Below are 25,739 nucleotides of genomic sequence, written 5' to 3'. Positions count from 1 at the left end.
AAATATGTTCCTTGAATTTTAATTCTAACCTTTAAGAAAAAAAAAGAAGACTTGGAAAGGTTAAAATACTACATCAAATGCTATAATAAAGATACAAAATTGGTGACACAAAAGGCCATTCTTTGCTATAAAAAAAATGCTGTGCTGATAATGCCTTATTTAAGCATAATGGAATACTGATACATGACTTTTTAGAGGTTTTTTCATTAAATACTATTATTCTGCCCACTAAAGTTCATTATAAACTATAATAATTGATAAATCTATTTATCTGATATAAAACCTTAATTTATTGAGGATCTTTAACACTGTCTCAACAAATAAGTTCAATTTTATTCCAGCTATCTGCATCTTACTGCATTAAATAAAAAATAAATAGTTTAATAATTTTTTTTCAAAGCCTATCATCCAGAAATGGTCAGGAGCAGACCAATGTCAATCAACTTTTCAAGAAAGAAAAGAAAACAACAACAAAATAAGATAACAATCACATCACATCTCTTCCTATTAAGTGTTTGGGGGAGAGGGGTCTCTATAACCCAAGTTGAACAAAATGGTCAGTACATCACTAACAAATTGGACTTCCTGATTTTTGTTTACAAAAGTTGAGTTATCGTTATCTTGATTATGTTTGAGGAAGTTGAAGGAACCAATTTATTTTCACTATTACCTGCTTAGAATCTATGAAAGAAACCTAAAGTTTTCCAAAAATTTATTAGGATCCCAAAAAAGTACTATAAGAACTCCAAGAATTTCATGAATTTGTGAAATGAGTAGTTGTCAATGAAATTGCACACTGAAAAGTTCAATGAATACCAATATTTACCCAGCTGATGAAATACATCACCAAGATCCTAGAATTCCATGTTCAAACTGTTCCATTTTGTTCCATTTCTACTACTTCAGGTCACTCTCAGGTCTTGCCTAAATTATTGTTGCAGTCTCTTAGTCCACCCTTACATAGACCACCCATTTCACCACACAGCAGCCAGAACAATACAATTAAAAAGTAAAGTTCAAACTTCTAATAAGGGCTTTATAAGGCCCTTTATGATCTGAACTCTTCATGTTTTCCTGGCTTGATCCTTTACCACTACTGTACCCACTTCCACCCAATATACAAATACCAAGAAGACATGTTCTCCCATACACACACTAGCCTTCAGCCATATTCAGCTATCTGCAGACCCTCAAAAGCAACAGTCGGTCAGGCATGGTGGCTCACGCCTGTAATCCCAACACTTCAGGAGGCCGAGGCGGGTGGATCACGAGGTCAGGAGATCCGAGACCACGGTGAAACCCCGTCCTACTAAAAATACAAAAAATTAGCCGGGCGCGGTGGTGGGTGCCTGTAGTCCCAGCTACTGGGGAGGCTGAGGAAGGAGAATGGCGTGAACCTGGGAGGCGAAGCTTGCTGTGAACCGAGATGGCGTCACTGCACTCCAGCCTGGGCGACACAGCGAGACTCCGTCAAAAAAAAAGCAACAGTCACCCTGAGAAGCTCTGCATATATGCTCCTTCCTCCAGATTGTTCTTTCCTTTTTTGCTAACTCAGACTCATCCTGAAGTCTCTTTTTTTTTTTTTTTTTTTTTTTGAGACGGAGTCTCGCTCTGTCGCCTAGGCTGGAGTGCAGTGGCGCGATCTCGGCTCACTGCAAGCTCCGCCTCCCAGGTTCACAGCATTCTCCTGCCTCAGCCTCCCGAGCAGATGGGACTACAGGCGCCCGCCACTGTGCCCGGCTAATTTTTTTGTATATTTAGTAGACACGGGGTTTCACCGTGTTAGCCAGGATGGTCTCGATCTCCTGACCTCGTGATCCGCCCACCTCGGCCTCCCAGAGTGCTGAGATTACAGGCGTGAGCCACCGCACCCGGCCTGAAGTCTCATTTTAAATGCTGTGTCCTTTGCCACGGACTCAGTATTAACAACAACAACAACAACAAAAATGCCAGGTTCTATGTGATACCTTCTTTGCCCAACTCGTTCCCACCTAGCCCCATTTGATGATCCGTAATACCCTGCATTTAGCATCCACATAGCAATTTTCACTCTGAATAATTATTTATCGAACTTTCTGTTCTAATCTAAGCTACCTGAAGGTAGGAGACAATGCCTTATTCACTATCATGTCCTCAGAATCTAGCTCAATGCTTGACCCATAATAGAAATTAAACAAATTCTTTGAGTGAATGAATGTATCATAAAAGGTATTTCATTCATAGAGGGGATACAGTTTTGAAAACTTTCATTAAAGAAATAACATCAGAATTGATATTAGAATAAGTTAATTTAAAAAAATAAGAAAAATAAATAACATACCTGTCTTTCCAACTCTTGTCCTGTTATGCCAGCCTCTACATGAGCTGTCAAATTGTTCTCATCAACCCAGAGAATTCGATTCTGTTGCAAAGGAAGAAAGAAATCTGATCTCCATGAACTACTAATATTTTCTCAGGAAATATAACTTCCTAATTCAAAGCAACAAGTAGGTAAGACAGTGATTAAGCAAGAAGGGTTCCCCTCAACCACCCACACTGGAAACCAAGTCCACTTATCCCAGACTATACAACATGATGACATAGTAACAAAGGCAGTATATTATGCAGGGGTTGGCTTAAAACACAGACTCTGTCTTTATTCAGATGTTAATTTAAATTCCTTCTCTTACCTTAGCCAAATTATTTAACTGTCTAAGCTTACTGTTTCCTCATTTGTAAAATGTAAATAGTAATAATACATAAAGTGTTGGCTATAATAATTAAATGAGGTACTCCATGTAAAAAAAATCATATACGGGTCCTGGCATTGTGCAAATACTATCTGCACTGTGTTAACATAGCAATCATTATCTAATTTAAGAATATCAGAATATGACCATAAGATTAGAAAAAAAATCTGCAAAGACATTTGAATATAGCAGATGGCATCCCTGCTTTATTTTTAATTCAAAACAGGGCCAGAGACCTCACGTACAAAACAAAGCATATCCCTGCCTCAGGCTCAAAAGAAGGAACTAAATTTCATCTGGCTCAACTTACCAAATGTATGACTGCCAATAAAAAATGTTATTTGGCATTCTTATTTGACCTAACTTTTATATACATATATGAATTTTCATGAATTACTTTCTACTATTAAGAGCAGACTTCTTTCCCCTTTCTATCTGGCTGAGCAATTGGGTAACATATAGAACCTTCTTCTGAATCCCAGGGAAGCTTTCTTTCTACTTTCACATGCTCAATTTCACAGCAATAACTAATATAGATAAATCTACTTAATAATAAAAAGGAAAGAGCACAACAGAGAATACAAAAATAGCAGTTGCTGCCTATATTCCAAATCTGAACACATACAAATAACTGCACTGCTTAATTCATAGAGTTGTGAAAAACATTAAATAAGATGATGTATGTGAATGCACTTTTAGTTTTATGTTACATAAAACTCATAATTATACTCTCACTATAAGACAATAGTAATTTCTTTCTTTCTTTCTTTCTTTGTTTTTTGAGACAGACTCTTGCTCTGTCACCCAGGCTGGAGTGCAGTGGCATGATCTTGGCTCACTGCAACCTCTGCCTCCTGGGTTCAAGCAATTCTCCTGCCTCAGCCTCCTGAGTAGCTGGGATTACAGGCACGCACCACCACACCCGGCTAATTTTTGTATTTTTAGTAGGGACAGGGTTTCACCACATTGGCCAGGCTGGTCTAGAACTCCTGGCCTCAGATGATCTGTCCATCTCAGCCTCCCAAAGTGCTGGGATTACAGGTGTGAGCCACCACGCCTGGCTGACAACAGTAACTTCAATACAACTATGGTACAATCAGGCTTTTGGTCCTTTGGCAGCTAAACAAAAGATAGTATTATTAAATTGCAGAATGAAAAGACAAAGAATGCATTAATCTGATGGTACCTTATATATATATCTTCTCCTCCAACAGACTGGCTCTTGAGGCAACTACATACTCATTCTAAATATATACCTTGTAGCTACCAAGAGTTCAAACATATCTTTTAGTAGAAAAAGGAAATTAAAAGAAGCAGAAAAAACTTCATAGGCACTCACAGAAAAACCTAAAGAAAACATATAGGCTACCCTATTACATCCCATATATACTACCAAACCCATGTTAACATTCCAGAACAGGCTATTCATCAGCTATCTTCTGAGGAAATAAATTGCCTTTTCTTAAAATCTGGGATAAGGAGATAGGTTAATGGGGAACTTTACAATAAAATAAAGTGTTCACCATCTGAACTTGATCAATTTTAGCATCACTAAAAGTGGGACAATCAGCTACTACCCACTTCTCTTGATGTTATGTGACGTTTTTTTAAAAGCACATTACCATCTATGAGGGATTCTTGCTGTAAAAACAAAACAAAAAAAAGGCAATGCCTGAATCTAACTAGACTTTATATGGAACTTCTAATTTAGTGGACATACAGGGCTTAGACAAAGAGTTAAATGACAAGAAGCAGCAACAGATAAATTCAAAATATGACATTCTATACTACAAATAACCTTGTTTCTTCAAAAGTCTGTAACATTCAAAAGAAAAAAACAGGGAGTAAGAGGAGGCTTTTACATAAAGTGAGACTTAAGAGCTACAATGGAAAGTAAATGTGAGCCTTGTCTGGATCCCCATTTGAACAAGTGAACTATAAAACAGACATTTTTTATATTGAAAATTGAATGTAGACTAACTACTAAATAACATAAAGAATTACTTTTGATTTTGCCAGGAGTGATGATAATAGTTATGTGAGAAAATGTCCTTTTTAAACGAGATTATACAGAAATATTTACGTGTAAAGTAGCATTGTATCAGAATTTGCTCTAAAACTGTTAGAAAAAAAAGAAAGATAAAGAAAGTACAACAAAATGTTAATAACTATTTCATCTAAAAAATGGGTAAACTATTCTCTCTACTTAGGTGTTTGAAAACAAAATTCAAATTTGGTAAAATAGCATCAACATATATACCTGAGGGTAAAAGTAAACTTACTTTTTGGAGAACTGAATACAAGGGTAAAATGTAATGATGAAATACATTTAAAACAAAATGGATATTAGATTCTTTTTTTTTTTTTTTTTGTCACCCAGGCTGGAGTGCAGTGGTGTGATCTTGGCTCACTGCAACCTCTGCCTCCTGGGTTCAAGCGAGTCTCATGTCTCAGCCTCCCAAGTAGCTGGGATTACAGGCACACGCCACCACACTCGGTTAATTTTTGTATTTTTAGTAGAGATGAGGTTTTGCTATGTTGGCCTGGCTGGTCTTGAACTCCCGACCTCAAGTGATCCGCCCACCTCAGCCTCCCCAAGTGCTGGGATTACAAGCGTGAGCCACAGCGCCCAGTGGCTAGATTCTTTTTTAATGACAATTAAGGGGTAGCCAATAAAGACAATGTTTTAAATATATCTCAAATTATTAAATACCATTTGTGAAGTGTCCAAAGAAATAATTGTTCTTGTCTCATCTGCAGGACACATCAGGCCATATGAAACACTTGTTCCTCCTGCCAAAATAGGAAACAACAACTTTTATGTTTAAATATTCTGTTTTTAGCTATATTTCTAGGGCAAATCCCTCACATCAAGTATACAGATAGGGCCACTAGAAAAGTGATACCTATTAATACTTTGCAAAATACAATTTGCAAATGCTAACACACTAAAAGCAAACTCACCTTTATTTTATGCTGAGTGCCAAAATGAAGCAATATTACGGAACTGAAAGCAATGGGCTATGGTTCCATCCCCTGGAAATGCCACACTCAAGTGAAGCCCCTAGCAATTTGTGGAACTCCAAAAACATGATTAGAAAAGTTCTAAGCAGATAATTACGGTGGAGAGGTAGCTTAAAAGAAAAAAAGACCTATCCTATACAACTAGAGATATCATTACTTCCTTTCTACCACAATTATGAGATTCATTTATCATTTAAAATAATCTTATATTCTTATACAAAAAAGCTTTAATAAATTGAATAGAAACAAGTTTAAAATGTCTAGATTATGAGGTATTTAAAAACAAATTTATATGTTCTTTGGTGAAAAAGTGATTTTAATATAGAATAATACATAGAAGTATTTAAATACACTGTTGGCTTAACATTTACTGTCAAAGGAAAAATGCTTTCTTGATACCATTAAAGAATAATACAATGTTCTCTGTTCTTAACAAGATCTAAATTACCATATATCAGAATAAATTCTTGACTGATACTTCCTTAAGTTCTGCATGAAAGAAAACATGCGAAAGTCACCTTCCACAAGAATTACAGGGGGTGTTAATCTGTAAGGTTCAGCGTAATTTTACAAAGTGAGTTCATGAACTGTCGGTTAATAATGTGATGCCTGTGATCAGTAACCACTATTTGCTTGTCACAGTCATTTGGAATTAGAAAAATATTTCATAATAAATGGCATTTTAGTGCCTTTTTGCATAAATTCAACAGAAATCATCAGCTGAAGAGGGAATATGGAGCTTCTAGAATTGTTGGGAGTCTCATTACCATTCCTATGCTAATCTCAAAGGTTTATATAGGACATATTTATATTTAGCTTTTGAAAAAGAAAATTCTCTCCATAAATATACAGGTTAAAAAGTAATTACTAAAGCAGAAACATTTTCTTATTCAGGCATTAAATCACAGCTTCAACTAGGGCCCATAGAGGAAAAAGCCATGAACTAAGGTATACCATGTCTCAAACAGTTTAAGGAATCCTACTTAGAACACAAATGAGCATCATCGACCAATTTTTGAGAATAACCACATCACAATTACAATAATGTTTGTTTTCAGTAAGGTGATGCAAATATTTAAAATACAAATATTTTAAATAGAACAAATTTACATATTAAAATTCAAAAGGCACAATACCTACCACCAATTGGTATGATACAAAGATTATATTTGCAAGCTAGATTCACAATCTTAACTACATCATCATGGCATGCTGTTGAAAAAAGGGAAAATAAATTAATTACAGAGGCATGAATAAAATCTGATAACCTTGGCAAATAAGAACCTATGAAATTCTTTATCTACACTTTTCCTTCATTTATTCACTCATTAACACAATGAGTTAATTGAGTACTAAAACACTTTACCTTTTTAACTTCATTTTGAAATAATTTGACTTACAAAAAAGTTACAAAGATAGTACAAAAATTTTCCTTCATCTCACATCCCCAAATATTAACATCTTCAGTAGCTACAGTCCAATTATCAAAACCAAGCAATCAACACTGATACAATACAATAAACTAATCTACAGACCTTATTCAAATACTTTCAATTGTCCTACTAATGTCCTCTTTTCTGGACCAGAATCAACTCCAGGATCACACCCTGCATTTAGTTGCCTTGTGTCTTCTTTAAAAATAGGCATTTCCTTAGTGTATCTTTAACTTTCACGACCATGACAGTTTTGAAGAACAATGGTCAGTTCTTTCATAGAATGCCCCTCAATTTGGGTTTGTAGATGTTTCCTCATGAGTAAGTTCAGGTTATATATTTTGGGAGTAATTCCACAGAAGTGATGTTGTATCTTTGTCAGTGCATTACATCTAGAGGCACATGATATTAACATGTCTCATTTCCAGTAATGTTAACTTATTAATTGTTCAAATACCTATTAATTTCAACACGAAACACAGTATCCTTATAGTGGGAAAACCTAGTAACACAGTATTTATGTATCTTAGACTACGTAAAATTCCATGATTCTCATCATACTTTTACCTACTAATTTTAGCACCATTGATGATTTATTGTTTAAACAAATGTTTACAATATTGCACAAAATACACGCACATAAATTCCTTTCCTTTGTACAGAACTAAAGGGTTCTCTTTATGCTTGTAAAAGTTATATAAATAATAAAAACCTGATTGGAAGATTTTAAATGCCAAGCAAGAGGTACTAAGACTCAACTTGACTGGCGATAGGGCATTAGTGGAGGTTCTTAAGGAGGGGAACAAGATGGCAAAGAGATTGTTTTAGAAAAGTCAGTCTCCTGATATAATAAGAGATGGCATGGAGGAGCGAGACTTGAGGCAAGAAAACTATGCAAAACTCCAGTATTAGTTGCTAAGAGCCTAGGGACTTAGTAGGAAATAAGAATGCTGAGGAAAGCAAATGAATATCCATTTATGAAAACAAAAATTGTTTGATAAAAGTTGCAATTATCTTTTCTAAGGTTTGTGTAAAGCTAAGAAAACATGTCATTTGTTTCATTCCAAGTTTTAATAAATATCAATTTTCAAGCTTTTGGATTAAGCTTATAAAGCTTGCTATCTGTGGTAAATTTACTAAATAGAATACTCATTAATTAATAATTCACAAAACACCCAAATATGTCTATTAAAAAATCTTCAACAAGGCAAAATTATCTTCTAGGAATGTCACCTAATCAAAAGCCTTCCTTAACCATGTTATCTGAAACTGCACCCCCATCCCACCACACATCCTTGTTCAGGCTACCCTCTTACATACTTTTCTTTACAGCACTTAACACTACCCAATATGTTGCATATTTACTTGTGGATTATCTGTTTCCCCTCAGTAAATTGTATGGCACTTGAAAGCAAGGATTTTTGTTTTATTCACTGCTTATCCTCAAGTACCTAGCCTGTATTTTCACAGTTCTAAAGTTTTGGTGTTTAAGCCACTGAAAATAATGCATAAATACTAAATTTAATAAGTGAAGTAATTGTACTTACTCTTAAGCCCTAAGCATCCTATTAAGCAACACATAGAATCCTGATTCAGATCAAAGCCAGACTTAAAGACAGCTACAATAGATTTCCAGTTGTGTGTATGTGTCTGTGTATGTGTGTGTGTGTGTGTGTGTGTGTATATTGCAAGAATGAGACAGCCACATCCACCTATGGAATACCACATTGCCTCAAATTTCTTCATTGTCTCAAAACTAGGCCTCCTGCAAAGAAAAACTTGGACTTCATCGCCAGTAGGAAATTCACATTAAAATTAAATAAAGACCTCAGTGACTTAATAACTTGTCGGGAAACTATTTCCAAAGAAGTCATTATACTAGGATATTGAACAGAATAAAATTATAAACTTGATTCAGCCAGGAATACACCATTCATATAGATTCTTGAAGTATGGAAGAAGTTGGCAAAAGGATTATTGAATTAATCTCCCAAGGGTGTATGGGAGGCTTAAAGGGGCAAGAAACATGCGGCATGAAAACCCTTATGGTTTCACAAAAACCTAGATATACACTGAGAAGGAACTGATTTGGAAACTGGGATGAAAAAAAGTGGAAGAGCAAAGGTGCAAGGGAACCAATAAAATGGGAAGGATTTTACAAAGCAAAGAAACTTTTGTGAAATATTGTTTACTACATCTGGGTTTTTGAGAATATATGGATTTCTTAAAGCAAAATATACTTCCACTATATTATTCTGTTTCTGTTTTTGTTTTTTAAGAGATGAGGGACTCACTAGTCCAGACTAGACTCAAACTCTGGGCAAGTAATCCTCCTGTGTCATCATTCTGAGTAATGGGGACTATAGGCACGCACTGCCAAGCCCAACTCTCTAAGTATTTTAATACTGAAAGACATGAAGAAAATGTCTAGAAGGTACACTTGAAAGTTCTTATTAAGATACATCAAAGGATGGCCTGTTAGGTTTCTTGTGGGAAGTAAAAATTGATAAATTTTGCTTTCATGTTTTCCAGTAATAAATGGAATAAACCTTCTCCAAATCTTGGTAGAGAAGTAACCTAAAGCTACTAAAAAGCAAGGAGGCAAAACAAAAATATTTCTTCTATTGGAGAATATCTTTTCCTCAGGAACAGTAAAAATTTCTATACTAAACTAACAGAGATGAAAGACTTATTTCATAAATATTCCAAATGCATAGAATAATATACAAGTATCAGGAAAGTAACTTCATCTCTGCTACATATGCTCTTGGATTTTCCTTCTGTGTACCTCACCTGCCTCTTGCCCCCACATTAAAGTATAATTTTTCTCTCAGTCCCTCCAAAGTAGAAGGATCTCATTTAAGAACTGAGAGTCCGTGAATGAGCCAATTTATTAAAAAATAAAATATACACTCTGAAAAGGAAGATCTGAAGAGAAAATGAATCAGAAGATCAATAGAACTCTTTAAAAAATGCAATAATGGACAGCAAGGAACAATATACCCGTTCTGCTTTAAATTACCTGCTAAAAGTGATGGTAAAAAACCTCAGATTTATAAATACAGTACCTACTACTCACTAAGAGCAAAATTACAACAGAAAGCTCATCCATCCCCTGTCCCAGCCAAATCCTAATAATTACTCAAAATTTAATTATTCATTTTAAACATAGTATGCATATACATAATACATAAAACTTGTTTGACCAGGCTTTTTAAAGCTCACAAGCTGATATCAACAAATTATTACTAATATTCGTTTGCAGTACTCAATTATATTAATAGTTCTATATATCTGAATGTATCACTGACACTAATTTCATGAAGCTTCCAAATTATCCAAAAATACGTTTTTCTACTGACATCTCAAATATGATTATTTACATTTAAAATGATGATTTAATTATCAGCAACAAAATGAATTGTTAAAACCAATAGTTCAGAACAACCAAGTCAAGAAAGAGCTTCAAGACTGTTATGTAAACTCTCTTAAAAATACAGCAATTTATATTTTTTACAACCCATATGCCAAAAAGTACGTATTTCCAATATTAAATTTACTTAAAATTTAGCAATACTAAATTAATGATACAAGGAGGGGAAAACTTACTTGGCCATAAAACTATATCAGGAATTCGCTCAAACATTCCTTCCCTGAGCAAAAATATCTCATGAAGACAATGACCTGTTTTGTGGTTAGAAAATGAAAAACATAAAAACAGCTTAAAATATAGAAATTTTTTGTTAAAAATAAATAGGGCTAATATAAAGTAACTCACCATGAGCTCTAAATACTCGATCATCTGCCTCTTGTGAATAAGAAATATTAGTTTCTTTAAGGTCATGAAGAAAATCTTCATTTACAACAGAAGGAGGTGTATCACTAGGATTTAAGGATGCCTAGAAAATAAAATTGATTTCTTTGACTTATTTTTAGACAACGAATTTTGGGTACTTAAGTTAGAGAGAATGACTATAAAATGTAGACTTTTTTTTTAAACATTCAAAGTAAGGCTGAAGCATAGGAAAATACAAAACAATATATACAGAAATCAGCTTCATGAGAGTAACAAATTACAAACGCTCTGGTTAATCACAATCATTTCTAAAGATTGTAATCAACAGGGAAGATAGCAAAGTATTAAATCTTCCTTTTCAGATTAAGGAGACTGGGAGAAAGCTACTTGACTTTTGCACTATCTACACTTACACCTGCCGATAAAATTTAGCATTTCTGGCTGGGTGTGGTGGCTTACACCTGTAATCCCAGCACTTTCGGAGGCCAAGGAGGGCAGATCACGAGGTCAGGAGATTGAGACCATCCTGGCTAACATGGTGAAAACCCACCTCTACTAAAAATACAAAAATTAGCCAGGTGTGGTGGCAGGCACCTGTAGTCCCAGCTACTTGGGAGGCTGAGGCAGGAGAATGGCATGAACCCAGGAGGCGGAGCTTGCAGTGAGCCGAGATCGTGCCACTGCACTCCAGAGCGACAGAGCTCTGGGTGACAGAGCGAGACTCCATCTCAAAAAAAAAAAAATAAAAAAATTCAGCATTTCTTATTCTTCAATTGCCCTTTTAAAGTGATCAACAGAAAGCCTCAAAATAAGTAATAAATCCATTTTTATAGAGCTGCTTTAAAACTCACAACATAATTATAAACTTGATATTCAATTTCACCTAACAGGTGACTTGAAATCTAATCTTCAACTTCAAAGTTAAAACTATGAGACACTGGGCATGTCACCCAACTTCCGTGAGCCTTGGCTTCTTCATCTGTTAAATGACATTATCACCATAGTGCTACTATAAGGAAGGCAGGTTAAATGTGATAATTTTTGTGAAAAGCACCTAATAGCATGGCTTGAATATAGGAAGAGGTCTACAAATGGCTGGCCAAGTAAAATCTGCTATGGGGGATTGGTGGAAGCTATCATACAGTATTTGGAAAAAAGAAAGTATAAGAATATGCAAAGAACAAATATGATACTTGCATATTATCTTAATCTCTTATTAAGGTACTGCATAATAAATACTTACTGAGTGGCTGCTATAAGCTAGCCACTCTTCAAGGTCTTGATACAACAGTGAGTTAAACAGAAAAAAATATTTTGACCCTGTGAAATTTATCCCATAGGAGAAAGAAATACTAAAAGAACTCCAACAAAATATATTAATATTTTAAGTCATTAAGAATTGAAAAGGGCTCAGAAACTGGTGAAATTTCTAACTGTAGTATGTGGATTGTATCAATGTCAAAAACAAGTAATTGTAAATAGTCGAGAGATCGAGAGAGAGAGAGAATTTAAGAGATAAAAAAAGAGACGTCTAGGAAAAGTTAAAAGATGGCTTGGGAGGGGTAGAATTAGTTGTTCAGCCTAACTTAATAACTAGAATAAAATAACTGTGGATTTTTAAATAAACCCAACAAGTACTCACCAAATACCTATACCACTTAATAACAAGTTGGATACAGTGGAGAATATTGTATAAGATATAGCCCTGTATTTATGGAACTTATATCCAGTTAGAGAGACATACAGAATACTATGCTACAACAAAATAATAATAAAAACACAACAAAAATAATAAAAAGAAATGCTAAATATTTCATTAGTTTCATATATATACAGACAGTTTAAAGTTTCCTAATCCCACTTTCAGAAAAGTGAAATTATATGAACAAACTAAAATCCTCAATCACTCATATCTTAATCAAATTTTTACTTTTTATAATTCTTCAAATATTCTAAATATCCTAATATTAAATGTGACTTAACATTTTTATTTTAAATTATTCTCTATTAATCCTAGATTATGGTCAGTCTATTAAATAATCTAAACATCATAGCAACTTATATTTCTGTAACAAAGCACTCTTTAAGGAAGTAAATAATCTGCGCTTCACTACTACCCTGTGATAGGCAGAACAAAGTTATTACTCCCAATTCTAAAAATAACCAAGGCTCAGAAAGAATAAAAAGTTTGCCGGATAAATCTCAGATAAATTCTGAGACTAGGGTCTAGATCTGTGACACTGAATAACTGCCGCTAACAGTCTAACAAGGCCAATATAATTAATAGGCTTTATAACAAAAAACATGACAGTTGCAGTAAATCCAATATAATGAATTACAAAGATAAATCAAATTAATTTGGGTTTTAAAAACACAGTTAAATGTGTTAGTAATAATTTTTGTTTGCTTACTTTAGAGGTAGTTTTATGCTCCACATTTACTCCAAGGGTATTTTGGATCCATTCTTTAAATGTTGGTAGACCCATGCCACTAAGAGGGTACCTAAGGTACAAAGAAAGTAAAAATATTAGAGCAAAGTATCTTCATTTAAATGTAAAGCTTAAATTCTGCTTCCAGTGATGGTCAAGCAGCTACTATCAAACCAACACTTTCACATGTAACTATAAACTCTGAACAAAAACAAAACAAACAAAACCCAGCTATCTAAAGGCAGTATAGACAGACCAAAAGCAGTCAAAAATAGGGCAGAAGGGTGTGCTACACTTGAAAAAAGGAAAAAATACTACATAAGTTCGTAAGTTTCCAGTTTGGCTTTGTTTTTTACATAAGTTTTAGCCTTATGGCAGGCCCCAGCTGGTGCCTCAAAAGGTAATAAAAATGCTGAAAATTTACAGTCTTCCTGGCTTAAAGAACCAGAGCACAGTGTTTGGGGTGAATGCTGCATCTGGAAAGCACACCGAGAAATCACAGAAAGAAGCAAGTAAGAGAGGAACCTATCTATCAGCTCTCTCCAAATGTCTGGCTGACTTTGAATAGCATGTATAGAACACATACTGGAATCTTCTAGGCAGCCCAATTAAGCTTAAAAAAAACTGGACAGACAATTCAGCTGCTCACCACAGGGGGACAGAATTCAGAGTTTCAGATCAGTCAAGTTAATTGCTTGATTTAAAAAAAAAAATCTTTTAAAGGTCTCTTCAGAGGAATATCAGAGCTCCTACATCATATCATGCACAATGTCCAAAACACACTCCAATATTACTAGACAAGAACAAACTGGAAAGTATGACTCATAATCAAGAAAAAGGACAATTAATGATGACTGACCCCAAAATGACCCAAGATACTGGAAGTAGCACACAAGGGTTTTAAAGCAGCTATTGTTGCTACGCCAATGGACAAAATGGAAAATGTGCTCCTGGTGAATATTAGAAAAACAAATCTTAGCAGAGAAATAAAAAACTATAAAAAAGAACACAATAGAAATTCTATAATTGAATCTCTGAGACATTCCATTGGCATCTCATTACAATTTTAATTTGAATTTTACTGAGTACTTATGAAATCCAGCATCTATTCCTATAACTATTGTCCATTTGGATATCCTCCATTTTGAAAGCCAGTTCAAGTCTTTTGCTCATTTTCCTCTTGGGTTATTGTTTTCTCAATTACATGTAAGAAATCTTTATATATTTATAAAATGAAAGATACACGTATTAGACATTTTCTCTTACTCTGTGATTTATCCTTTCACTCTCTTAAAGGAGTCCTGTAGTTTGGATACCAAACCCTCCAGACCTCATGTTGAAATTTGATCCCCTAGTGGGAGGTGGTTGGGTCATGGAGGTATATCTTTATGAATAGATTAATGCCCTGGGGGAAGGGAGAGAAGTGAGAGTGAGTTCCGTTAGTTCCCACAAGAGCTGGTTGTTTAAAAAGAGCCTGGCACCTCCCTACCATCTCTCTCTTGCTTTCAGTTTCACCATGTGATCTCAGCACATACCAGCTCCCCTTCCCCTTCTGCAGAACTGGAAGCAGCTTGAGGTCCTCACCAGAAGCAGACCCTGATGCCATGTTTCTTGTACAGCCTACAGAACTATGAGCCAAATAAACCTCTATTCTTTATTAATTACCCAGTCTCAGGTATTCCCATAAAATAAAAAGGTGACCATCTTCAAGATATTTGAACCTACAGATACAGTTAGTGTTACCATCATGTATAAAATTTAAAACTACCTTCTATCACTAAAATAAAGTCTTTATATCTCTATATCTGAATGCACAATATTTATTTAACACTCAGAAGACTGTACTTAGCATTGCAGAATACATGGAATTGGTATTATAACTCCTGTTCTTAAGAAACTTACAACCTAGCTTAGTCAAAGCTACAGCAACATTTAATTTGTGAGATGAACACATGGGCAGAGAACATGAAACTTTAACCAGAGATACGATAAAGGGAAAGTTAAGCACTTATACCAACTGTTGAATCACAGTGACTACTGAATGGATCTTCTTCTTTTCCATGACTGAAGATTAGTTTGAGAACATTAAATGGTTTCTGTTGTAAAATATAAGGTGAGATCAATTTATCACTTTCCCATAGGGCTGAAATAGACTATACTATAGAAGATACAGAACCAGAACAAGTGTTCAAGGCCAATGAAATCATTCTACATGGAAGGAAAAAATTCTGTGGACAAAAATTATCCAAGAGGGAAGTGAACATCAGGACTGACAATGACTAAAGACAAAGTGACTCTCACTCTGGGGCAGCACGTAAGAAGCAGTAAAAATATTAGTATATGTTGCGGGAAGTCAGGGACCCCGAACAGAGGGACCGGCTGGAGCCATGGCAGAGGAACATAAATTGTGAAGATTTCATGGACATTTATCAGATCCCAAAATTAATACTCTTATAATTTCTTACGCCTGTCTTTAATCTCTTAATCCTGTTATCTTCATAAGCTGAGAATGTAGGTCACCTCAGGACCACTATTGTACAAACTGACTGTAAAACATGTGTGTTTGAACAATATGAAATCAGTGCACCTTGAAAACGAACAGAATAACAGCGATTTTAAGGAACAAGGGAACACAACCAAAGGTCTGACTGCCTGTGGGGTCAGGCAGAATAGAGCCATATTTTTCTTCTTGCAGAGAGCCTATAAATGGACGTGAAAGTAGGAGAGATATCGCTGAATTCTTTTCCCAGCAAGGAATATTAATAATTAATACCCTGGGGAAGGAATGCATTCCTGTGGGGGAGGTCTATAAACAGCTGCTCTGGGAGTGTCTGTCTCATGTGGTTGAGATAAGGACTGAAATACGCCCTGGTCTCCTGCATTACCCTCAGGTTTATTAGGGTGGGGAAAAGATCCCGCTCTGGTAAATTTGAGGTCAGACCAGTTCTCTGCTCTCGAACCCTGTTTTCTGTTGTTTAAGATGTTTATCAAGACAATACGTGCACAGCCGAACATAGACTTTCATCAGTCATTCTAATTTTACCCTTTGCCTTGTGATCTTTACTTTGCCCTTTGCCTTGTGATCTTTATTGCCCTTTGCAGCATGTGATCTTTGTGACCTACTCCCTGTTTGTACACCCCCTTCTCTTTTGAAATCCCTAATAAAAACCTGCTGGTTTTGTGGCTCAGGGGGCATTACGGACCTACCGATAACATGGTATCACCCCCGGCGGCCCAGCTGTAAAATTCCTCTCTTTGTACTTTCTCTTTATTTCTCAGACCAGCCAACACTTAGGGAAAATAGAAAGAACCTATGTTGAAATATTGGGGGTGGGTTCCCCTGATGAGTATATACAATCATCTAACCTCAGGGTGAGTTCCACCATTGCTAAGCAATTTAACAGCCTTTTTAAAATCAGATAAAGCTTCAATTAAAAATTATGCCATCAGAAAGACAAAATCTAACAAACTCAAATTTTTCATTTATATACTAACTTGTGATTTGTAAGTACCAATGTATAATAACCATAAAGTCAAAAATAATGACATTTTTCAAAAATTTTAGTTTATAGAAATCTATAGGGACTGAGATGGCTGATTAGAAGCAGCTGTGATCCACAGCTCTCATGGAGAAGAAAGAAAATGGCAACTGAATTCAGCACCTTCAACTAAAGTATCCAGGTTCTCACATCAGGACTGACTAGGCAGACAGCTCGACCCATGGAGAACAAAGAAAAGCAGGGTGGGGTGATGGTCCAACTGGGAGAAGCATGGAGCCAAAGGAACCCCCACCCCCAGCCAAGCAGAGCAGTGAGAGATTGTGCAACCCCACCAGGGAAACCACACTTCTCCCACACATCTTTGTAGCCTGTGGATCAGGAGATCCCCTCGTGACCCCATGCCACCAGGGCCTTGGGTTCAATACACAGAGCTGTGCAGTCTCAAAAGAACAGTCATTCAGGCTCACACAGTAACTCAGGAGTTTTACAGACTCCACCCTAGGAATACCAGCAAGGTGGAAGATCCATCTGCTCACTCCCCTAGGAGGGGGACTGAATCCAGGGATCCAAGCAACATTGTTCTGCAGGCCACACTTCCACAGCACCGGACAAGTTAAGACCCACTGGCTTGGAATTCCAGCCAGCCAGTACAACAAGCTGGAGACTGTCTGAGATGGATGAGTTCCCCAAAGGAGGAGCAACCACCATTTCTGTAGTTAGGTTGACTCAGCTGTTCTAGCCTGCCAGCTCCAGGCAGTCCAGGTGGTCTGAATGAGAAGGAATCCCACACAATGCAACACAGCTGCTATGCCAGATTGTGGCCAGACTGCTTTTTTTAAGTGGGACCCCAATCCATTGCTCTTCATTGGGTGGGGACTCCCTGTGGGAATTTCAGCAACTCCAGACAGGGTGACACAGACAGAACTCTGATCTCTCCCTGGGACAGAGCCCCTTGGGTGAGAGACAGCCGATGTCTCTGCAGTTCAGTTGACTCAGCCTTTCCAGCCTGCTGGCTCTGAAGAGTCCAGGCAGTCTGGACATGGAAGGGTTGCGCCCAACATGGCACACCTGCTCCACCAAAAACCAGCCATCCTGTTCCTCCTGACTGCATCAGAGCTCCCAACAGGGGTCTCCAGACACCCTATGGGAGCGTCCAGGCCAGCAACAGGTCACTACCCATCCTGGGACAGAGCTCCCAGAGGAAAAAGCAGGCTGCCATCTTTGCTGTTTCACAGCCTCCACTGGTGATACCTCCAGGTCTGGGAAAAATGAGGCAAATAGGGTCACGAGCAATCCCCCAACAAACCACAGCAGCCCTACGAAAAAGTGGCCTGTTGAAAGAAAAACAAACAAACAGAAAGCAACAACAACAGCATCCAAAAAAAAGACCACACAAAAATCCCACTCAAAGGTCAGCAACCTCAAAAAATTGAAGCTAGATAATCCCACAAAGATGAGAAAGAATCAATGCAAAAATACTGAAAACTCAAAAAGCCAGAGTACCTCTTCTCCTCCAAATGACCACAATACCTCTCCAGCAAGGGCAGAAAACTGGGCTAAGGCTGAGATGGTTGAATTCACAGAAGTAGGCTTCAGATGGTGGGTAATAACGAACTTCGCTGAGCTAAAGGAACATGCTCTAACCCAATGCAAAAAAGCTAAGAATCATGATAAAACAATACAGGAACTGAAAACCAGAAGAGCTAGTTTAGAGAGGAGCGCAACTAATCTGATGGAGCTGAAAAACACAACACACGAAATTCACAATGCAACCACAAGTATCAATAGCAGAATAGACCAAGAGGAGGAAAGAATCTCAAAACTTGAAGACTATAGTCTTCAAGGCAGACAAGAATAGAGAAAAAAGAATGAAAAGAAATGAACAAAACCTCTGAGAAATGTGGGACTATGTAAAAAAGACTGAACCTATGACTGATTAGGGTACCCGAAAGAGATGGAGAGAATGGAACCAAGTTGGAAAATATACTTCAGAATATAATCCAGGAGAACTTCCCCAACCTAACAAGACAGGCCAACATTCAAATGCAGGAAGTCCAGAGAACCCCAGTAAGATACTCCATGAGATCAACCCCAAGACACATAATCATCAGATTCTCAAAGGTTGAAAAGAGAGAAAAAATGTTATGGGTAGCCAGAGAGAAAGGCCAGGTCACCTACAAAGGGAAACCCATCAGACTAACAGCAGACCTCTCAGCAAAAACCCTATAAGCCAGAAGAGATTGGGGGCCAGTATTCAACATTCTTAAAGAAAAGAATTTTCAACCCAGAATTTCATATCCAGCCAAACTAAGCTTCATAAGCAAAGAAGAAGATCCTTTCCAGACAAGCAAATGCTGAGGGAATTCATCACCACCAGGCCTGCCTTACAAGAGCTCCTGAAGAAAGCACTAAATATGAAAAAGAAAAATGGTTACCAGCCACGATAAAAACACACTGAAGTACACAGACCAGTGACACTATGAAGCAACCACATAAACAAGTATGCAAAATAACCAGCTAGCATCATGATGACAGGATCAAATTCACACATAATAAAAACCTTAGATGTAAATGGGCTAAATGCCCCAATTAAAAGACACAGAATTGCAAGCTGGGTGAAGAGTCAAGACCCATTAGTATGCTGTCAAGAGACCCATGTAAAATGCAAAGACACACATGGACTCAAAAGCAAGGGATGGAGGAAAATTTACCAAGCAAATGCAAAACAGAAAAAAGCAGGTGTCACAATCCTAGTTTCTGACAAAACAGACTTTAAACCAACAAAGACCACAAAAGACAAAGAAGAGCATTACATAATGGTAAAGGGTTCAATTTAACAAGAAGAGCTAAATATCCTAAATATATATGTACCCAATAGAGGAGCCCCCAGATCCATAAAGCAAGTTCTTAGAGACATACAAAGAGACTTACGCTCACACACAATAATAGTGAGAGGCTTTAACATCCCACTGACAATACTAGACAGATCACTGAGACAGATAATTAAAAGATATTCAAAACCTGAACTCAGCTTTGGATCAAGCAGACTTAACAGACATCTACAGAACCCTCCACCCAAAAACAACAGAATATATATTTTTCTCATCGCCACAACACTTACTCTAAAATTGATCACGTAATCGGAATCAAAACACCCCCCAGCAAATGCAAAATAACTGAAATCATAACAGTCTCTCAGACCACAGCACAATCAAGTTAGAATCAAGACTAAAAAAATCACTCGAAACCACACAACTACATGGAAACTGAACAACCTGAAAGACTCCTAGGTGAAATTAAGGCAAAAATCAAGAAGTTATTTGAAACTAATGAGAACAAAGAGACAAAGTACCAGAATCTCTGGGGTGCAGCTAAAGCAGTGTTAAGAGGAAATTTTATAGCACTAAATGCCCACATCAAAAAGCTAGATCTCAAATTAACAACCTAATATGACAACTAAAAGAACTAGAGAACCAAGAACAAACTCCAAAGGTAGCAGAGCACAAGAAATAACCAAGATTAGAGCAGAATTGAAGAAGATAGAGACGTGAAAAACCCTTCAAAAAGCCAATGAATCCAGGAGCTGGTTTTTTGAAAAAATAAATAGGTAGACTGCTAGCTAGACTAATAAAGAAGAAAAAAGAGAAGAATCAGACACCATCAAAAATGATAAGGGGGATACCACCACTGACACTACAGAAATACAAACAATCATCAAAGAATACTATAAACACCACTATGCACATGAACTAGAAAATCTAGAAAAAAGTGGATAAGTTCCTGGACATATACACCCTCCCAAGATTGAACCAGGAAGAACCTGAATCCCTGAATAGACCAATAATGAGTTCTGAAAATGAGACAGTAATAGCCTGCCAACCAAAAAGAGCTCAGGACCAGACAGATTTACAGCTGAATTCTACTAGAGGCACAAAGAAGAGCTGGTACCATTTCTACTGAAACTAAATTGAAAAGGAGGGATTGCTACCTAACTCCTTTTATGAGATCAGCATCATCTTGATACCAAAACCTGGCAGAGACACAACAAAAAAAAAAAGAAAACTTCAGGCCAATATCCCTGATGAACATCAATGCAAAAATCCTCAATAAAATATTGGCAAACTGAATCCAGCAATACATCAAAAAGCTTATCCACCACAATCAAGGTTGGTTCAACATATGCAAATCAATAAACATAATTTATCACATAAACAGAACTAAAGACAAAAACCACAGGATTATCTCAATGGACACAGAAAAGGCCTTAGACAAAATTCAGCATCTCTTCATGTTAAAAATTCAATAAAGTAAGGATTGAAGGACCATATCTCAAAATAATAAGAGCCATATATAACAAACTCACAGTCAATATTATACCTGAATGAGCAAAAGCTGGAAGCATTCTCCTCGAAAACCAGCACAAGACAAGGATGCTTTCTCTCACCACTATTTTCTTTCTTTTTTTTTTTTTTTTTAATTATACTTTAGGTTTTAGGGTACATGTGCACAATGTGCAGATTTGTTACATATGTGTCCATGTGTCATGTTGATTTCCTGCACCCATTAACTCGTCATTTAGCATTAGGTATATCTCCTAATGCTGTCCCTCCCCCCTCCCCCCTCCCCCCACCCCACAACAGTCCCTGGAGTGTGATGTTCCCCTTCCTGTGTCCATGAGTTCTCATTGTTCAATTCCCACCTATGAGTGAGAACATGCGGTGTTTGGTTTTTCGTCCTTGTGATAGTTTACTGAGAATGATGTTTTCCAGTTTCATCCATGTCCCTACAAAGGACATGAACTCATCATTTTTTATGGCTGCATAGTATTCCATGGTGTATATGTGCCACATTTTCTTAATCCAGTCTCTCGTTGTTGGACATTTGGGTTGGTTCCAACTCTTTGCTATTGTGAATAGTGCCGCAATAAACATACGTGTGCATGTGTCTTTATAGCAGCATGATTTATAGTCCTTTGGGTATATACCCAGTAATGGGATGGCTGGGTCAAATGGTATTTCTAGTTCTAGATCCCTGAGGAATCGCCACACTGACTTCCACAATGGTTGAACTAGCTTACAGTCCCACCAACAGTGTAAAAGTGTTCCTATTTCTCCACAACCTCTCCAGCACCTGTTGTTTCCTGCTTTTTTAATGATGGCCATTCTAACTGGTGTGAGATGGTATCTCACTGTGGTTTTGATTTGCATTTCTCTGATGGCCAGTGATGATGAGCATTTCTTCATGTGTTTTTTGGCTGCATAAATGTCTTCTTTTGAGAAGTGTCTGTTCATGTCCTTTCCCCACTTTTTGATGGGGTTGTTTGTTTTTTTCTTGTAAATTTGTTTGAGTTCATTGTAGATTCTGGATACTAGCCCTTTGTCAGATGAGTAGGTTGCAAAAATTTTCTCCCATTCTGTAGGTTGCCTGTTCACTCTGATGGTAGTTTCTTTTGCTGTGCAGAAGCTCTTTAGTTTAATTAGATCCCATTTGTCAATTTTGGCTTTTGTTGCCATTGCTTTTGGTGTTTTAGACATGAAGTCCTTGCCCATGCCTATGTCCTGAATGGTATTGCCTAGGTTTTCTTGTAGGATTTTAATGGTTTTAGGTCTAACATTTAAGTCTTTAATCCATCTTGAATTAATTTTTGTATAAGGTGTAAGGAAGGGATCCAGTTTCAGCTTTCTACATATGGCTAGCCAGTTTTCCCAGCACCATTTATTAAATAGGGAATCCTTTCCCCATTTCTTGTTTTTGTCAGGTTTGTCAAAGATCAGATAGTTGTAGATATGCGGCATCATTTCTGAGGGCTCTGTTCTGTTCCATTGATCTATGTCTCTGTTGTGGTACCAGTACCATGCTGTTTTGGTTACTGTAGCCTTGTAGTATAGTTTAAAGTCAGGTAGCGTGATGCCTCCAGCTTTGTTCTTTTGGCTTAGGATTGACTTGGCGATGCGGGCTCTTTTTTGCTTCCATATGAACTTTAAAGTAGTTTTTTCCAATTCTGTGAAGAAAGTCATTGGTAGCTTGATGGGGATGGCATTGAATCTATAAATTACCTTGGGCAGTATGGCCATTTTCACAATATTGATTCTTCCAACCCATGAGCATGGAATGTTCTTCCATTTGTTTGTATCCTCTTTTATTTCATTGAGCAGTGGTTTGTAGTTCTCCTTGAAGAGGTCCTTCACATCCCTTGTAAGTTGGATTCCTAGGTATTTTATTCTCTTTGAAGCAATTGTGAATGGGAGTTCACTCATGATTTGGCTCTCTGTTTGTCTGTTATTGGTGTACAAGAAAGCTTGTGATTTTTGTACATTGATTTTGTATCCTGTAACTTCGCTGAAGTTGCTAATCAGCTTAAGGAGATTTTGGGCTGAGACAATGGGGTTTTCTAGATACACAATCATGTCATCTGCAAACAGGGACAATTTGACTTCCTCTTTTCCTAATTGAATACCCTTTATTTCCTTCTCCTGCCTGATTGCTCTGGCCAGAACTTCCAGCACTATGTTGAATAGGAGCGGTCTCACCACTACTTTCAACATAGTATTGGAAGTTCTGGCCAAGGCAACCAGGCAAGAGAAAGAAATAAAGAAAATTTAAATAGGAAGAGAGGAAGTCAAACTATTTCTGTTTGCAGATGACATGATCCTGTATCTAGAAAACCCCATCGTCTCAGCCCAAAAGCTTCTGAAGCTGATAAGCAACTTCAGCAAAGTCTCAGGATACAAACTCAATGTGCAAAAGTCACTAGCATTCCTACACACCAACAACAGGCAAGAAGAGAGCCAAATCATGAATGAACTCCCATTCACAATTGCTACAAAGAGAATAAAACACCTATGAATACATCTAACAAGGGAAGTGAAGGACCTCTTCAAGGACAACTACAAATCACTGCTCACGGAACTCAGAGAAGACACAAATGGAAAAACATTCTATGCTCATGGATAGGAAGAATCAATATTGTGAAAATGGCCGTACTACCACACTACCCAAAGTAATTTATCGATTCAATGCTATTCCCATTAAACTACCATTGACATTCTTCACAGAATTAGAAAAAACTATTTTAAAATTCATATGGAATCAAAAAAGAGCCTGTATAGCCAAGACAATCCTACACAAAAAGAATAAAGCTGGAGGCATCACACTACCCAAGTTCCAACTATACTACAAGCCTACAGTAACCAAAACATCATGGTACTGGCACAAAAACAAGACACACAGACCAATGGAACAGAATAGAGATCCCAGAAATAAGACTGCACACCTACAACCATTTGATCTTCAACAAACCTGACAAAAACAAGCAAGGGGGAATGATTTTTTTTTTTTTTTTTTTAAGGCAGAGTTTCGCTCTTATTGCCCAGGCTGGAGTGCAATAGCGTGATCTTGGCTCACCGCAACCTCCGCCTCCCAGTTTCAAGCGAGTCTCCTGCCTCAGCCTCCCGAGTAGCTGGGATTATAGGCATGTGCCACCATGCCCAGCTAATTTTTGTATTTTTAGTAGAAACAGGGTTTCTCCATGTTGGTCAGGCTGGTCTCAAACTCCTGACCTCAGGTGATCCACCCGCCTCAGCCTCACAAAGTGCTGGGATTACAGGTGTGAGCCACTGCGCCCGGCCAGGATTCCCTATTTAATAAATGGTGCTGGGAAAACTGGATAGCCATATGCAGAAAATTGAAACTATATCCCTTCCTTACATCTTACACAAAAATAAACTGAAGACGGATTAAAGACTTAAATGTAAAACCCAAAACTATAAAAACCCCAGAAAAAAATCTAGGCAATACCATTCAGAACACAGGCATGGGCAAAGATTTCACAACGAAAATGCCAAAAGCAATTGCAACAAAAGCCAAAATTGACAAATGAGATCTAATTAAACTAAAGAGCTTCTGCACAGCAAAAGAAACTATCATCAAAGTGAACAGACAACCTACAGAATGGGAGAAAATTTTTGCAATCGGAGCATCTGACAAAGGTCTAATATCCAGAGTCTACAAGGAACTTAAACAAATTTACAAGAAAAAACCAACCCCATTAAAAAGTGGGCAAAGGACATGAACAGACACTTCTCAAAAGAAGACATTCATGCAGCCAACAAACATGAAAAAAAGCTCAGCATCACTCATCATTAGAGAAATGCACATCAAAACCACAATGAGATACCACCTCACGTCAGAATGGCGATTATTAAAAAGCCCAGAAACAGCCAGGCGCGGTGGCTCACGCTTGTAATCCCAGCACTTTGGGAGGCCGAGGCGGGCGGATCACGAGGTCAGGAGATCGAGACCACGGTGAAACCCCGTCTCTACTAAAAAATACAAAAAATTAGCCGGGCGTGGTGGCGGGTGCCTGTAGTCCCAGCTACTCGGAGAGGCTGAGGCAGGAGAATGGCGTGAACCCGGGAGGCGGAGCTTGCAGTGAGCCGAGATTGCGCCACTGCACTCCAGCCTGGGCGACAGAGCAAGACTCCGTCTCAAAAAAAAAAAAAAAAAAAAAAAAAAGCCCAGAAACAACAGATGCCGGCGAGGTTGCAGAGATAAAGGAACGCTTTTACAGTGGTGGAGTGTAAATTAGTTCAACCATTGTGGAAGGCAGTGTGGTGATTCCTCAAAGATCTAGAGGCAGAAATAGCATTTGACCCAGCAATCCCCTTACTGGGTAAATACACAAAGGAATATAAATCATTCTATTATAAAGATACATGCATGCATATGTTCACTGCAGCATGATTCACAATAGCAAACACATGGAATCAACCCAAATGCCCATCAATGAATTGACTGGATAAAGAAAATATGGTACATATACACCATGG

At 37.4% G+C, this 25,739-nt stretch overlaps 1 protein-coding gene across 3 annotated transcripts in view; it reads right to left on the bottom strand.

Moving 5' to 3' along the window:
- The window catches only part of AGPS (alkylglycerone phosphate synthase), a 150,985-nt gene that overhangs the window by 92,727 nt on the left and 32,519 nt on the right, over positions 1 to 25,739 (bottom strand). For all 3 annotated transcript variants that reach the window (XM_055289829.2, XM_055289830.2, XM_055289831.2), the window contains exons 3-8: positions 13,394 to 13,484; positions 10,965 to 11,085; positions 10,796 to 10,870; positions 6,894 to 6,965; positions 5,443 to 5,522; positions 2,321 to 2,401 (exon numbers count right to left, since the gene is read on the bottom strand). In XM_055289829.2, the coding sequence (XP_055145804.2) occupies positions 2,321 to 2,401; positions 5,443 to 5,522; positions 6,894 to 6,965; positions 10,796 to 10,870; positions 10,965 to 11,085; positions 13,394 to 13,484 (520 nt within the window). The remainder of the gene's footprint in view (positions 1 to 2,320; positions 2,402 to 5,442; positions 5,523 to 6,893; positions 6,966 to 10,795; positions 10,871 to 10,964; positions 11,086 to 13,393; positions 13,485 to 25,739) is intronic.

This window comes from Symphalangus syndactylus, chromosome 8, assembly GCF_028878055.3.
Source record: "Symphalangus syndactylus isolate Jambi chromosome 8, NHGRI_mSymSyn1-v2.1_pri, whole genome shotgun sequence".
Taxonomy (NCBI): Eukaryota; Metazoa; Chordata; class Mammalia; order Primates; family Hylobatidae; genus Symphalangus; species Symphalangus syndactylus.
The sequence above is the reverse complement of the archived record's forward strand: the minus strand, read 5'-3'. Positions and strand labels throughout refer to the sequence as shown.